The following is a 17,569-nucleotide window of genomic DNA, read 5'->3' as shown; positions in this document are numbered from 1 at the left end:
AGCCATAGCCAGAGTGTCTGAAGCACTGGAGCCAGATTCACGAAGCAGTTATGTAAGTTCTTACGAACGTGTACATCTTTACTCAATTTTTAACGGCTTTGGTTACATTTATTAAACAGTTTACAAGCATGAAAACTTCCCAATCAACTGTTGTTATTGTTATAAACAGCCTCCTGGTGCTTCGAAGCTCATTAACTGTCTAATAATTGTAAACAAAGCCGCCAAAGATTGAGAAAAGATGTACAGGTTCGTAAGTGCTTGCGTAATTACTTCGTGAATCTGGCCCCAGGCCAGAGTCGCAAATTTATGTCCGGAGCCGTAACCAGAGTCGCCGTAACAGAGTTACAAACACGCAACAGTAGCACTGACCTTAGTCACGAAAACATGTCCGAATCACTGGCTAGTGACCAACACAAAACAGTATAACCCTCTATGTATTTTTGCTATACTACAATATATGTTTATTCAATTTGTTATGGATAATTTGGGAGTAAATAATTACTCAGCTCTGTTAACTAGTGATAACTAATAATTACGTCGTACATAAAGAAGAACACTTGTCATTTAAATCGTTTAACAATCAGGCACCCATTCACTGCTGGGTGAACAGCGGCGTACAGTTAAGGACTGGCGACTAGTCAATCTTCTCCGCCAAGGATACGAACCCAGGCCAAATCGCTGGCGATGCCCGGTGAGAGTGTTTTACCACTGAGCCACGAAGACTAACGATCATCACGAACGACACACACACACACACACACACACACACACACACACACACACACACACACACACACACACACACACACACACACACACACACACACACACACACACACGTCCGCCACAACTTCCTTTGTTTCAGTCTCCCCTCCCGTGATGGAAATGAGTTGGTACGCCATACACAATTTTGTGTTTATGTTAAATTTCTGTATTCATGGAAGACTTAATAATTATCCCTTGTCAAGTTTCCATCAATTAAAATTACGTGTTTATTTGTTATAATTATGGATGAACCCTCTGGATACAGCCCAAGTGTGTATATATATACCAGTTCCAGAGGGCGTAGAAATAGCCTAAGCTACTCTATCCCTTTGAGATGTATTTCTTTCTTGTCTCAATAAACATACTTGAACTATATCAGTTCCCAAAACCCATTCCCCTCACTGTTTCTGTCAATAATGACTCCCTATACGTAGCTTGGGGGGGGGGGGAGTCTAGATGGTATTTGAAAGCTGCTCCCAGAGATCTTTCCGAATTACCATTCTGCAGGTACATCCCTGGCAGCAAACCCTGCACCTCCAATGGCTTTCTGTCGCCGGGACACTCTTACCGTCCATGTTAATCTCTGTTCTTTCTGGATTGAGGTCGACGACCCAGAACTACAAATTATATGTTTTTCCTGCAGAATTGTAGGCCTGTTTAGAGTGTTTTTGACCCTAGTGTCGTCTCAGTTTTCATATTATATATATATATCTACATAAAACATACATATTTTATATTTACTATATCTCTCCCACATTTTGATAACTAAGCTAAGTATTTATGAAACTCGTATGACAACTGACGTCCATGCTAATAGTATTAATACTACTTATAGATATAAATATTTATATTAATATTTGATCAAGAAATCTTTATTAAAACAGTATAACATTTTGATAACACATACAGTATATTTATGTTTATATAAATATATAAAAGGAATTTATAACGTTTATTACAACATTTCATGACCGCTTTTCCGTTGTCTAATTACGTTACATAAACATAAAAGTGTAGCCAGCTTCGCGGTGAATACTGACAGAGAATTTAGTTTAGACCTTGACAATGTCCAGAACTTTATAAAGTTTACCTGTTGGTTAGTGAGTTTACGCCTGAGTGGCTTTACTACGTTGTAATCTGCTCTCGCACAAGACAGCACAAATATGACTTATTGCTTATGCAACCCTAGTCTGCTGCTATCCAGGGCGTGACGCGGATATACAGAATGGATAGGTCTTAATCCCTCGATAGATTTTAATTCCAACATCATTTTTTGTAATTAATTGTGAGGGATGATAGTCTTATGTCTGTTAGTGGCATATGTAGTGGTTGTAGTTATTAATATAAACGAATATAGCTGTATTTGTTGTAGCAGTGAATTGTTCATTAGGCTATGTTTCAATGTTTCTATTTTCATTTCCGTGGAATTATTTATTATTATGATATGTTATAGCTTTATGTAAATGTATTCCTGTCAGTGAAACAAAGAATGGTAAGAGAGCCTTCTGTTTTTTCTCCCTTAACTCAAACAAAAAAAATTTGCCCAATAGGGCACAATATATCTGAAAGATCATCGTTCATTCGTTAATTCTTTCAATACATTTATCCTCTCACCTCTCCTATGCTATATCATCTTCCCTCACTTCCAGACACTTTGATTCCCTTCCATCCCCCACACAACTTCATTTGTATGATGCAAGAACGTTGTTACAACAATGATTCTTTACCGGGTATCGAACTCCTCCATTTTCCATCCGTCTCTCACCTTAAACCTGGTCTTCCAGAGGGGGTAGGTGGGTTCGAATCGTCCCGTAATGGGGTTTTGCTTCATGGTTCCCCTGAAGTTTGACCTGGGAGCCTCCAGCAGGTATTGCCTGTCCAGCGTACCCCAGCTGTACGCCAGCTCAGAGCACCGCCGCTTCCATAGCTGTGGGGACAAAGTACCGTTGAGAATAAGGGTTATTTAGGCTACAGGCCGGAGGTGGCGGGAGGTGGTGCTGTAAAAAATGGCGGGAATGGTGAAAACTGGCGGGAATGGTGAAAAATGGCGGGAATGGTGAAAAATGGCGGGAATGGTGGAAAAATTAGCAGGAAAGTTATATTATAACATCATGGCCGCATAAGTCATCAATCCATAATGAGCTATTGATGTAAATCATTACTGTAATTAAACATTTATGAGTTGCAAAACAAATATAAATTAAAAATGCTAACAATATACGCATATGTACACACACAAATACTCACACGTGTAATATATATATATATATATATATATATATATATATATATATATATATATATATATATATATATATATATATATATATATATATATATATGTCGTACCTAATAGCCAGAACGCACTTCTCAGCCTACTATGCAAGGCCCGATTTGCCTAATAAGCCAATTTTTCCTGAATTAATATATTTTTTCTAACTTTTTTCTTATGAAATGATAAAGCTACCCATTTTCATTATGTATGAGGTCATTTTTTTTATTGGAGTTAAAATTAATGTAGATATATGACCGAACCTAACCAACCCTACCTAACCTAACCTAACCTATCTCTATCGGTTAGGTTAGGTTAGGTAGCAGAAAAAGTTAGGTTAGGTTAGGTTAGGTAGGTTAGGTAGTCGAAAAAACATTAATTCATGAAAACTTGGCTTATTAGGCAAATTGGGCCATGCATAGTTGGCTGAGAAGTGCGTTCTGGCTATTAGGTACGACATATATATATATATATATATATATATATATATATATATATATATATATATATATATATATATATATATATATATATATATATATATATATATATATGTCGTACCTAATAGCCAGAACTCACTTTTTGGCCTACTATGCAAGGCCCGATTTGCCTAATAGGCCAAGTTTTCCTGAATTAATATATTTTCTCTAATTTTTTTCTTATGAAATGATAAAACTACCCATTTCATTATGTATGAAGTCATTTTTTTTTATTGGAGTTAAAATTAACGTAGATATATGACCGAACCTAACCAACCCTACCTAACCTATCCTAACCTATCTCTATAGGTTAGGTTCGGTTAGGTAGCCGAAAAAGTTAGGTTAGGTAGGTTAGGTAGTCGAAAAACAATTAATTCATGAAAACTTGGCTTATTAGGCAAATCGGGCCTTGCATAGTAGGCTGAGAAGTGCATTCTGGCTACTAGGTACGACATATATATATATATATATATATATATATATGTCGTACCTAGTAGCCAGAACGCACTTCTCAGCCTACTATGCAAGGCCCGATTTGCCTAATAAGCCAAGTTTTCCTGAATTAATATATTTTCTCAAATTCTTTTCTTATGAAATGATAAAGCTACCCATTTCATTATGTATGAGGTTAATTTTTTTTATTGGAGTTAAAATTAACGTAGATATATGACCGAACCTAACCAACCCTACCTAACCTAACCTAACCTATCTTTATAGGTTAGGTTAGGATAGGTAGCCGAAAAAGTTAGGTTAGGTTAGGTTAGGTAGGTTAGGTAGTCGAAAAACAATTAATTCATGAAAACTTGGCTTATTAGGCAAATTGGGCCTTGCATAGTAGGCTGAGAAGTGCGTTCTGGCTACTAGGTACGACATATATATATATATATATATATATATATATATATATATATATATATATATATATATATATGTCGTACCTAGTAGCCAGAACTCACTTCTCAGCCTACTATTCAAGGCCCGATTTGCCTAATAAGCCAAGTTTTCCTGAATTAATATATTTACTATAATTTTTTTCTTATGAAATGAAAAAGCAACCCTTTTCTCTATGTATGAGGTCAATTTTTTATTATTGGAGTTAAAATTAACGTAGATATATGACCGAACCTAACCAACCCTACCTAACCTAACCTAACCTATATTTATAGGTAAGGTTAGGTTAGGTAGCCAAAAAAAGCTAGGTTAGGTTAGGTTAGGTAGGTTAGGTAGACGAAAAAACATTTATTCATGAAAACTTGGCTTATTAGGCAAATCGGGCCTTGAATAGTAGGCTGAGAAGTGCGTTCTGGCTATTAGGTACGACATATATATATATATATATATATATATATATATATATATATATATATATATATATATATATATATATATATATATATATATATATATATGTCTCATTGAATATGACCGCATATTCTGTATTTACATTATTTTCTTAGCATCAGGGCTTAGCTGAAAGAGGAGTTCTCCAAAACTCATTTCCGTAATTTCAAGGTGAAGAAAAAGAGTGAATTACTATAGAATGTATTACACTTATTTATACAATTTGCACAACGTTTCGAACCTCCATGGTTCATTCTCAAGTGAAAAGAATTTTCAGAACTGGTTGATTTATACCCGCACTGGGTCAGGTGATAAGACTATTCACTCAAACTAGTTGGGCAGTTTGTTGCGTGCCGCAATGGGAACGCTGAAGCAGTAGAGATGAGCATGGGGTTGAGAGCCATTAGGATGCGAGAACACACTTCTTAATTAAGACGTCTCATTTTGGTCGTCCCACGTACAAATTACAAAGCGATTTGAAGAGCTGCGACTCGCATAACATCCACGTTTTCTATGTATGGCTTGGTGATGGCGTAAGCTGCGTGCCTTAATGGGTTCTGTTAGTGTCTGGTTAAGTTAATACGTTGTATTTCGTCTACCACCACCACTACCACCCACACTACCACCACCACTACCACCCCCACCACCCACCTCCAGGAGGATGGTGACCCAGACGAGGTTGAAGGCAGCGAAGAGGGCGTACTCCGTCAGGGTGTCGACGGAGAGGATGGTCTGCGCCAGGCCCAGCACGGCCGGCACCACCAGCGCCACCGTGTAGAACCCCAGGAAACTAAAGTACATGGCCACGGCCTCCCCGAAGTACGCCCGGATCTCCTCTGTGGGTGAAGTTATCATACAGTGAGTAGGGTCATCATACAGTGAGTGGGATCATCATACAGTGAGTGGGGGTCATCATATAATGAGTGGGGGCATCATACAGTGAGTGGGGGTCATCATATAATGAGTGGGGGCATCATACAGTGAGTGGGGGTCATCATATAATGAGTGGGGGCATCATACAGTGAGTGGGGATCATCATACAGTGAGTGGGGGCATCATACAGTGAGTGGTGTCATCATACAGTGAGTGGGATCATCATACAGTGAGTGGGGGCATCATACAGTGAGTGGGGGCATCATACAATGAGTGGAGTCATCATACAATGACTGGGATCATCATACAATGAGTGGGGGTCATCATACAGTGAGTGGAGGACTAATGGTGAGGTTAATGGTGAACTCGTGCAGTTAACAGTGACATTGTTTGGTTAATGGTGACTTCATGTAGGCCATAATGATGTCATGAGGTAAGCTGTAACATCGGGAGGTAGTTTATGAAAACATCATTCATATGGCAGTGACCTCATGCGGTTAATAGTGACGTCATGCTGTTAACAGTGACCTCAGGCGGTTAATAGTGATGTCATGTTGTTAACAGTGACCTCATGCGGTTAATAGTGACGTCATGCTGTTAACAGTGACCTCAGGCGGTTAATAGTAACGTCATGCTGTTAACAGTGACCTCAGGCGGTTAATAGTGATGTCATGTTGTTAACAGTGACCTCATGCGGTTAATAGTAACGTCATGTTGTTAACAGTGACCTCAGGCGGTTAATAGTGATGTCATGTTGTTAACAGTGACCTCATGCGGTTAATAGTGACATCATGCTGTTAACAGTGACCTCATGTGGATAATTTTAACATAATGCAGTTAACAATGACCTCATGCGGTTAATAGTAACGTCATGTTGTTAACAATGACCTCAGGCGGTTAATAGTGATATTTACGACTAAAGCTCATCATCATGCTGTTAATGGCAACATCAATGCGGTTAACGGTGGCATAGTACAGTTATTAGTGACATCACGCGGTTAATTAGGACGTCATACAACCCGTCCGCGACTCAAGTCCATTCCATCCAGCGGTCGACCCCACAGACGCATTCATCAATTTTAACATGCTGTTAATTTAAGACGGGAACTTTCTCAAATATAAATTAATATTATAATATATTAGCATATTGTGCATATATAGGCATAGATTAGGTTAGGTGTTTAGATTCTGTTGGCGATTATTTGTATTTGTAGTACGTGGGTGAAGCATTTACAGCGTTGTGGTTCGAACAAAAGTCGTCAGTGAAGCACTTGTTCCGGAAGTGTTCGAACGTCAGCAGTTGTGAGTCCAGCCCGTCCTCCAAACAAAGATCCAAAAGTGATTCCATGCACCCGCCAAACCCCCTGTTTATGAATGAAAAGCGGTTTACACACTACTCACAACTGCTGAACTTCGAACATATCCGGAACAAGTGCTTCACTGATAAATTTTGTTCGAATCGCAACGCTCTAAATGCTTCACCCACGTACTACAAATACAAATAATTGCCAACAGAACCTAAACACCTAACCTAACCTATCCTATGCCTATATATACACAATATGCTAATATATTATAATATTAATTTATACTTGAGAAAATTCCCGTTTTGAATAAACAGCATGTTAAAATTTATGAATGCGTCTCTGGGGTCGACCGCTGGATGTAATGGACTTGAGTCGAGGACGGGTTGGTGAGTCGTGTGTAAACCGTTTATCATTCATAAACAGCTGGGGGGTTGGCGGGTGGATGGAATGGACTTTGGGTCTTTGTTTGGAGGACGGGCTGGTTAACGAGAGGGTGATACACAAACTACAGCAGAACAAGGAACTGGCTGATGCGGCGTTACAGAATGTAAGCTGGAATGATACAGCGATTTAACGACCCAGTTACAGTAAGAGCGAGATATGCACATTGAGGTAATAATCCAAATAACGTCATGGAAATTTAAACAACGATATAGCGAGAAGAATAAAGGATTCTGCGTTTTAAACACCGCTAAAGAAAAAAAAAATAAAAGATTCGGCGTTTTAAACAATGATTTAAACAAACATAAATTGAAAAGGTTATGAAGTTATAAGCAGATGAAACGATAAGAGAGATATTGCAATGACATCTTAAACGATATTTATTTATTTATTTATTTATTTATTTATTTATTTATATACAAGAAGGTACATTGGGTTTGTGAGAATACATAGCAAAGTATATACAATCTTGTAAAGCCACTAGTACGTGCAGCGTTCGGGGCAGAAACAGATATATACATCACAGTAGCTGCTTAACAAAGGACGATCCACATAGCAAGAAAAAAAAAAGATATTGAATCAAATAAAACAAAAATGATACAGAACGAGAACCTAAATTCCCCCAAACAGCAAAAAAATAAAAAATAAAAAATCCAATTTTAAACTGAACCAAAACAACGCACCAAATTCAGATACCAACCGCCACCGAGAGAAAAAAAAACACCACAAGGCTATAGCATGAAATTAATATTGTGTATCTCTTTTTTTTGTGTGGTTGTGGGGGGGGTTGAGGAGGGGTTGGGAGAGGAGGAGCCCGTGTTCATCACTACCTCGAGGGGCCTGCAATTGTCTTGTCACGGCTGCAGCCTCATGTATAACCCCAAAGGGCCGTTAATGCGCAGTTTAACATACGAATACCTTGAAGGAAGCTGGTGGTGGTGGTGGTGGGGGGGGGGTGAGGGGGAGGGGGAGGGAGAGGGGGGGGAGTTGTTGCACTAATTGATGGAGGAGTTGGGTGGGGGGGGGAGCGGGGCAGTTGTTGCACTAGTTGAAGGGGGAGTTAGAATGATTGTTGATCTCATGCAACTTGTCGTCTCGGGCACACACACACACACACATACACAATTCCTGTTGATTGACGGTTGAGAGGCGGGACCAAAGAGCCAGAGCTCAACCCCCGCAAACACAACTAGGTGAGTACACACACGCACACAGGAAGCAGCCCGTAACCGCTGTCTAACTCCCAGGGGCCTATTTACTGATAAGTATTAGGGGGCATCAGAGTAAAAGAAACTGCCCATTTTGTTTCTGCCATCGCCGGGAATGGAACCCGGACCCTAGGATTACGGGTCCCAAGCGCTGTCCACTCCACCACAGGCCCCCTCATTTAGCGCAGGGACTTCTCCTTGTTCTATTGTGAAGACCTCCTGGAATAGCTTGTTGAGTTCTTCACACACTTTGTCATTCCCTGTGTATCTGTTCTCTCTTTTTCTCAGTTTCATCACTTGTGTGTTTACTAGTTGTGTTTTTGCGGGGGTTGAGCTTTGCTCTTTCGGCCCGCCTCTCAACTGTCAATCAACTGTTTACTAACTACTTTTTTTTTCCACACCACACACACACACACACACACACACACACACACACCAGGAAGCAGCCCTGCGACAGCTGACTAACTCCCAGGTATCTATTTACTGCTAGGTAACAGGGGCACTTAGGGTGAAAGAAACTTTGCCCATTTGTTTCTGCCTCGTGCGGGAATCGAACCCGCGCCACAGAATTACGAGTCCTGCGCGCTATCCACCAGCCTACGAGGCCCCTGTGTGTGTGTATGCGCGTGTGTACGTAAAAGTGTGCATGTATTATATATATATATATATATATATATATATATATATATATATATATATATATATATATATATATATATATATGTCGTACCTAGTAGCCATAACGCACTTCTCGGCTTACTATGCAGGGCTCAATTTGCCTAATAGGCCGAGTTATTTTTCTTTATTTTCAATAAATTGTTTTCAATTAGTTTAAAATAATAATTATTATTATATTATATTAAGAACATCAGTTATTCACTTAAATGTGCTATTTTAGGATAGGTTGAGTTAGGCAGGGTTGGTTAGGTTCGGTCAAATATCTACGTTAGTTTTAACTCAAATTTAACAAAATTAACTCATACATAATGAAATGGATAGCTTTATCATTTCATAAGAAAAACTATTTGAAAATTATATAAATTCAAGAAAACTTGGCTGATTTGAAGTGATTTTCAGCTCTTGTGCTCCGTCTCCACCACCAATCAACTACTGAGCCCTTTAGAGCCTTTCTACCCTCACATGCTACCACCCAGACGTCTTCAGAAGCACGAGGTCGCCATCCTCACCCAACCCGCCCCTCTGCCCTAGGACACTGTCGACCTCCAGGAGTCAAGCTCAATGTTCAATATCACTCACAACGGTACGTTACTGCGCTATTGCCAAACCGGTTCACTTGGAATTTTAGAATTTATGTCTGTTATTAATGGCCCCCTCATTATAGCTTGGCAGCGCCAGGAACAATGGCTTTTAGGCTATTGTTATGCAAATGCTTTTACATAAATAAGTTTAACATATAGTAAGGGAATACATTTTTTTTTGTCCTGCCAATTGGGTGATTGTGGAATAAATGTTTAGGGAACGGAGACAGAGGATATGATTGCCCTCGGAGCCGCATGTGTAATCATTAGTATTGTTCAATTGACATGTCAATAAATACCCAGGTTCAATATGTATTTTAAACTGGTGGTGCAATAAAACCGGGGGACGGGGTAGCCTAGTGTGGTGTCACGGCCCCTTTTGTGGGGGGCCTGAGTAAATATACACCTCTTAGTGTATATACACCTCTCAGTATGTATACATCTCTCAGTGTATATACACCTCTTGATGAATATATATATATTCAAGGGTCTCGGTTCTGCTGTTAGGTTCGTTCTCCAATCACAATCGGAAATCCCGGATTCGAATCCTCGGCAGAAACGGAAATTGTTGGGCACCTTTCCTATCACCTAATGCACCTGTTCACCTATTGGTAAATAGGTACCCGAGAGTTAAGTCAGCAGTTGAGAGGCAACATTCTTGGCAGGGTCAGTTTTAGGATATGTATTTCCATATTCGGATCTTATTCATGCATAATATTATTGAGATCTTTGAAACTATTATCAACCTTGTGTTCGTTGATCTACATATATGCAGTTTATATATAAAAAAAGAGCTAGAAGTTTAAAGGTTGCCTTACCCAACTTTCCAAGAAGAAACATGGGGGGAGGGATGGGAATGTCATTAGCCAGTCGGGGTCGGCCCCAGTGTCATTCTTTAAGATAATCGGCATCTATAGCAACCCCCCATGTTATTTTCATGAATTCTGAACTCAGGGATCTGTTTTTCGTAGATTCAGTTTTTCAGAGGAAGAGAGGTATATGGGGAGAGGTGAGCTAGGGGGAGACGGGAAGACAGGTGAGAGATGGGGACACGCAAACACACACATATTAGAAAGACGTAAGAAGAAAGACCTTTTTCAGTGTCAGAGTAGTTAGTAAATGGAATGCATTAGGCAGTGATGTGGTGGAGGCTGACTCCATACACAGTTTGAAATGTACATATGATAAGAGCTCAGTAGGCTCAGGAATCTGTACACCAGTTGAATGACAGCTGCGAGGTGGGAACAAAGAGCCGAAGCTCAACCCTCGCAAGCACAACTAGGTGAGGGAATTATCAGAGAAAAACGCCAAGCCATTACGACTATATAACACTTGGAAGGGGTCAGAATAAAGATTTGGGATGGGACGGAGGGAAGGAATGGTGACCAACCACTTGGACGGTCGGGGATTGAACGCCGACCTGCATGAAGCGAGACCGTCGCTCTACCGTCCAACCCAAGTGGTGAGTACAATGTGTTAATTTCATCCATGTCAGCAGTCTCCCTGTCACTCCCTCCAGCATGTTCCAGTTTCCAGAACAGCCTCTTATATGGGACTCTGCCAAAAACCTTTTTTAGGTCCAGATAAATGCAGTCAATGCAACTCATCTCTTTCCTATAAAATCTCTGCGGCTCTCTCACAGAAACTAAGTAGATTTGTTTCACATGATCTTCCAGTAAGAAAACCATACTATCTGTCTGTTATAATTTCTCTCCAGGTGTTCTGTCCATTTGGTTTTAATGATTTTTCTAGTGTCCTGACTAGCACGCTTGTCAGTGCTACGGGTTCTATAAATAATAGGGTCTTCCCTGCTACCATTTTTTTAAAAAATGGAGTTATGTTTGCCTTTTTTTCCATATGTATGCCCAGGCTCCTGTGCACTAACATGGCTGAAAAATCAACTGTGAGGTGCTGAGCTGAGATGCGCATTCTCTCAGGACCCAAGGTGAAACTTCCTCTGGTCCAACTGCCTTTCAAGTTCAAATATGTTTATTGAGATAAGCAATAAATACATCTCAAAGGGATAGAGTAGCTTAGGCTATTTTAACCCCCCCCCCCCCCCCAACTGCCTTGTATCTACCGAGCTCCCTGAACATTACATACAAGAGTTTTACATTCTTGTAAAGCCACTAGTACACGTAGCATTTCGGGCAGGTTCTTAACCCTAATTTCCCCGGAATACGACCCGCCAAATCGTTTAACAACCAGGTACCCATTCACTGCTGGGTGAACAGAGGCTACAGTTAAGGATTGACGCCCGGTCAATCCTCCCCGGCCAGGATTCGAACGCAAGGCAAGCGCTTGCGAAACGCCGGGCGAGTATCTTACCACTGCGCCACGGAGACTGTTTCCACTTCTGCTCCAGACACCCGGAGGGGAATATGAGACACCTCTATGTGGGCTATTTTATTCCTTGTGATTTTTATTGTGTCTGGTCATATTAAAACTTCGTGTTGCACACACTTACCAACCATCCTCCTGTTTAGATAGTATTCTTTGTAACTATGTTCACCATAGTACAAATATTGACTAGCAATTAAATAGTAGCACTTTGTACTATTCACTTTATAGTCCGAAAAAATTAAGCTAAAAAACAAACTTAAATATTCCTAGACCTTGTATAGCACACATATGTACTATATTAGGCCTCAGGTAGCGTGCATTAGGCCTAGGAAGGTTAGGTTGGGTGAGTTTAGTTTGCAATAAAAGTAAAAAATAGTTTTCCGGTTTGTCCAAATTCAATAGTACCGATGTTGACTTATTACGTTGTACGTTGGTACATGTCCTAAAAATAACGTCACTTTTGGCTCGTACGCGCGCTATGGCCAAATTTGGACGCGGTCCTCATCGTTTGTATAATTACTATCAAAACAGGGGGACGAGGCTGCTCATTTCATATATTACTTTGTCCAACAACAAACTCTTTCCAATCATATTTTGGCCATTCCACTGCCCGAAACGCTTTGCGTAATAGTGGCTTTAGGCATTGTATGTACCAGCTCTATCTATAAACCTTGCAATTTTTGTAAAAATCTCTTATATGTATGTACCTTACCTGAATAAACATTTATTTATTATTTATTTATATATATATTAAAAAACTTGCTAAGAAACGTTTGCCCAAATCGCTGTGTGTATTAGTGGCTCTAGGCTTAGTATATACTAGCTCTATCTAGAAATCCAAAATTCTGCTTGTAAATCATTATGTATTATGTTCTTTTACCTAAATAACCTATTTATTTATCTATTTATTATTTATAAGAGTCCCTCCCCCATATTTTCCTCTTGAAAGTAAGTTTCTCAGTTGCTTCACTCCCCCCCCCTCCCATTCTCTTCTAGATTACGAGGCATTGCGAGTTTTATTCCTTCACGTGGTCGCTCTGAATGTCAAACATCTCTTCGCCTTTCCTGCTCGAGGTTAAGTAGTAAAAGAAGCAATAAAATGCTTATCTTCAAAAACTAAGAGGGTTAGGTTAGGTCGTGGTTTTCTATTCAGCTTTTCAGGTAAACTCAAATATTCACAATATATTTGATAGTACGATTTAATACTAAGTGTAAATAAGTACAATTCCTGACTGTTATACATAGTACATAATTGCACTTATGGAGGCTGTTACATTTACCTCTCCATTTTTGGAGGACGGGCTGTCTGCTCAATATCCAACCCAGCCTCAACGGAATATCTTTATTCCCTGACTTTCGGAACCTTCCTGCCCCGCACGCCCTGGTTAAGGACGTGTTCGCACCACCGATGACAACATTCCGCATAATAATAAAACACTTATTTTTAACAACAGAAAAAAAAGATAATAAACAAAGTTACTCCTGGTGGCAGCCAGGATTATTATGCTGGAGATAACCGGTCATTCCGGCAGGCCGCGGAAGCCCCTAACGACGCCAACAAACCCCCAACACGGTCAAACGAGGTTCCGAACCTGTGCAATAATGTGTCTGTAATCTATTGCACCTACACAGGCCTCCGGAATATGCTGAAAACCAGGAAAATTGTAACGATTGCAAAAACTGGATGTAAGGTGCACGCAGTGACAGGGTAAGGGCCCATTTGGCGACGGGGGTACACGTGCACGTGTGACGGCCAGAGGAGTGCACGTGCAAGGGGGCCAGACAAGGGAGGAGGTGCACGGGAGAACACCCAACATGGGAGGAGGTGGTCCACAGGCAAGACTTAATTGCTTAAATTAGCAATTTTAATTGTTACACAGGTGTTGTGTTTTGTTATCAGTGCCCATCACTTGCACCACCCGCCATGCCCACCCACTTACACAACCCACCGTGCCCACCCACCTACACCACCCACGGTGCCCACCCACTTACACAACCCACCGTGCCCACCCACCTACACCACCCACGGTGCCCACCCACTTACACCGTGTGTAAGTGGGTGGGCACCGTGGCCTTAGAGCAGTTAGGTTCTTGGCTTCCTTCTCGAACCATCTATGAAATTAATTGTACAGAACACTGGCTTGTTAGAGTGCAACAGTTCGCAATTGTTACGTCTACGCCACAGTCGCTATTGGTACTATTGTTGGTATACATTTGTAAACGATGCCAAGTGTACGAGAAGCGTCAACACTGGGGAAGACTATACCATACTCCGTGAGGGGCCTAAACCAGCTACGAGCTTAGTCACACAAATGGTTCCTTGAGTTCAGTCCCACTATGTGCAAGGTGATGAAGTTCATACAGAAAACGGGAATATGTGACGAGTCATAAGAATCACATAATAATTAAGATATAAGATATCATAAGAATAAGAACCTGTTCTCAGAGCAGCTAGATCACCGTGAGAAATCACACCTCCGCTCCCCCTCAAACCACTTTGATAGTTCTCTAGATATTTGTGATGGTCTGAGAGCATATTATGGTTCCACAATTAGTCTACATGTAATCTGGTGAGCGAACCTTTGTCCTGAACAAGGATTATTCTCATATTATAACTTTACTGCATTATAAATCGTTGGTTTAAAATATAAAAAATGTATGCTGAAAACGTTTTCTTTGAAGATTTTTTTTTGTAAACGGAATTCTTGGGCACACTCAAATATTTTCGAATTCCATACTTCACAGTATCGTCAATAATACACCGTATTGGCGTAACCAAAACATAATGAAACCTAACCTAACCAAATCTTAACCTAAAATAACCTTAACATAACCATGGATAGAGAGTAGATAATAGCACTGATTGTTTAGTCGTTTTAAATCCATCCCCGTGAGTGGATTTCATCCCTGAGGACAGGTTGAAGAATAGAGGGGATTACAGAAGGCCAACTGACCGATGCAAGGCAGCTGCCATTAGCCCATACGAGGCAGCTGCCATTGGCCCATACGAGGCAGCTGCCATTGGTCCATACGAGGCAGCTGCCATTGGTCCATACGAGGCAGCTGCCATTGGCCCATACGAGGCAGCTCCCATTGATCCATACGAGGCAGCTGCCATTGGCCCATACGAGGCAGCTCCCATTGGTCCATACGAGGCAGCTGCCATTGGCCCATACGAGGCAGCTGCCATTGGCCCATACGAGGCAGCTGCCATTGGGTTGGCCATTGGCCCATACGAGGCCGCTCCCATAAAATATCCACACAAACTCATATATATCTAACCTACGTTTGAAAAAAAAACCCTGGCCACATCACCCATATATATTCAAGGAGTCCATCTCACCTTACTTCACCACTTACTTCACTCACCTCACTCACCACCTTACTTCACTCACCTTACTTCACTTACTTCACTTGTACCTCACCTTACTTCACCACTCTCTCCTGCCTATTTATACCCATCACTCGATCTGTAAAATGACCTTCTGAAGATGTATTTAATATACGAAAGTACTTAAGGAAATTTCCTGTTTCATTTTTCCTCCGTGGTCTGACATTGTCACATTCTTAATCACGTGTTTATTTTCGTGATATACACACATATATATATATATATATATATATATATATATATATATATATATATATATATATATATATATATATATATATATATATATATATATATATATATATATATATATATATATATATATATATATATATATATATATATATATATATATATATATATATATATATATATATATATATATATATATATATATATATATATACCCAGGGCACACAGACCCGCCCACACCCGCACCAGTGGCACCGTACCTGACGACCTCCAGGGAACCAAGCAGACAGAACAAAGGTTGCGGGTGTAGGAACAAGGAAAATTCTCTGGCGGCCGCTAACTAGAGCCGCTGGATCACCCGCAAAAACACTAAGGACGGTCTTGTGCTCCACACACTCTCGCCTCTCTCCCACACACTTAATTGTGGGCATTATACATTATGCTGAGACTCCTTCAGGAGTCTCTCAAGGGCGGGTCGACCAGGGAAGACTCTTCAGGAGTCTTTCAAGGGTGGGGTGACCATGGAAGACTCCTTGAAGGGCGGGTCGACCAGGGAAGACTCCTTGAAGGGTGGGTCGACCAGGGAAGACTCCTTGAAGGGTGGGTCGACCAGGGATGACTCCTTCAAGGGTGGGACGACCAGGGAAGACTCCTTGAAGGGCGGGACGACCAGTGAAGACTCCTTCAAGGGTGGGACGACCAGGGAAGACTCCTTCAAGGGTGGGTCGACCAGGGAAGACTCCTTCAAGGGTGGGTCGACCAGGGAAGACTCCTTCAAGGGTGGGTCGACCAGGGAAGACTCCTTCAAGGGTGGGTCGACCAGGGAAGACTCCTTCAAGGGTGGGTCGACCAGGGAAGACTCCTTCAAGGGTGGGTCGACCAGGGAAGACTCCTTCAAGGGTGGGTCGACCAGGGAAGACTCCTTCAAGGGTGGGTCGACCAGGGAAGACTCCTTCAAGGGTGGGACGACCAGGGAAGACTCCTTCAAGGGTGGGACGACCAAGGAAGACTCCTTCAAGGGTGGGACGACCAGGGAAGACTCCTTCAAGGGTGGGTCGACCAGGGAAGACTTCACAAGGACAAAAGAGGACCTATACAGTCTCACGAAGGCTACCAAAAGACATTTGAGAGATGAAAAAGACTAGAAAGTCCTAGAAGGAGACTCGATAAGACCTAGAACATCCTACAAAGACCCCAGAGTACCAGGGAGACTTATGAAGCCCGCCAGAAAGACTTCAGCTCCAGGGGTCCAGACCTCGAAAGACTAACTGAGAAAGGTTCACCGCGTCCACACCAAAATCTGAAATAGACTTTTGATATAGACTGAAATTTGGGAAATGCCGCTTGTGGAAAAAGTAGCGGAGCTGTAATCCTGTGTTGTACCACAGTTACAGGTTAGTCCCTAAGCCACATTGATGTGAGTAAGGCCCATTGAGGAAAGATCCATTGAATGATAATTACGAGTCTATACATAACAACTCCTGTCACTTGGTAACTCTAACATCTATTATCTTCAGAGAGAAAGAAGACAAACCTTACGCTCGTGAAGCCTGAGTTACGTTACGTGGTTTACACCTTGCTTTACAAGTTTACCTTTACCCTACAACTGACTCGCCATTGTATTTAAGTCTACCAAGTTCATACACGACACATTAAAACGGTTCACCATCGAATTTTACAACCATATTCAACCTAACC

General features: G+C 41.1%; 1 protein-coding gene across 3 annotated transcripts in view; it reads right to left on the bottom strand.

Moving 5' to 3' along the window:
- Axs (Abnormal X segregation) overlaps nt 1–17,569 on the bottom strand; it is an 88,308-nt gene that overhangs the window by 30,561 nt on the left and 40,178 nt on the right. For all 3 annotated transcript variants that reach the window (XM_069301407.1, XM_069301409.1, XM_069301408.1), the window contains 2 exons: nt 5,509–5,693; nt 2,531–2,692 (listed from right to left, as the gene is read on the bottom strand). In XM_069301407.1, the coding sequence (XP_069157508.1) occupies nt 2,531–2,692; nt 5,509–5,693 (347 nt within the window). The remainder of the gene's footprint in view (nt 1–2,530; nt 2,693–5,508; nt 5,694–17,569) is intronic.

Source organism: Procambarus clarkii, chromosome 45, assembly GCF_040958095.1.
Source record: "Procambarus clarkii isolate CNS0578487 chromosome 45, FALCON_Pclarkii_2.0, whole genome shotgun sequence".
NCBI classification, from domain to species: Eukaryota; Metazoa; Arthropoda; class Malacostraca; order Decapoda; family Cambaridae; genus Procambarus; species Procambarus clarkii.
The sequence above is the reverse complement of the archived record's forward strand: the minus strand, read 5'-3'. Positions and strand labels throughout refer to the sequence as shown.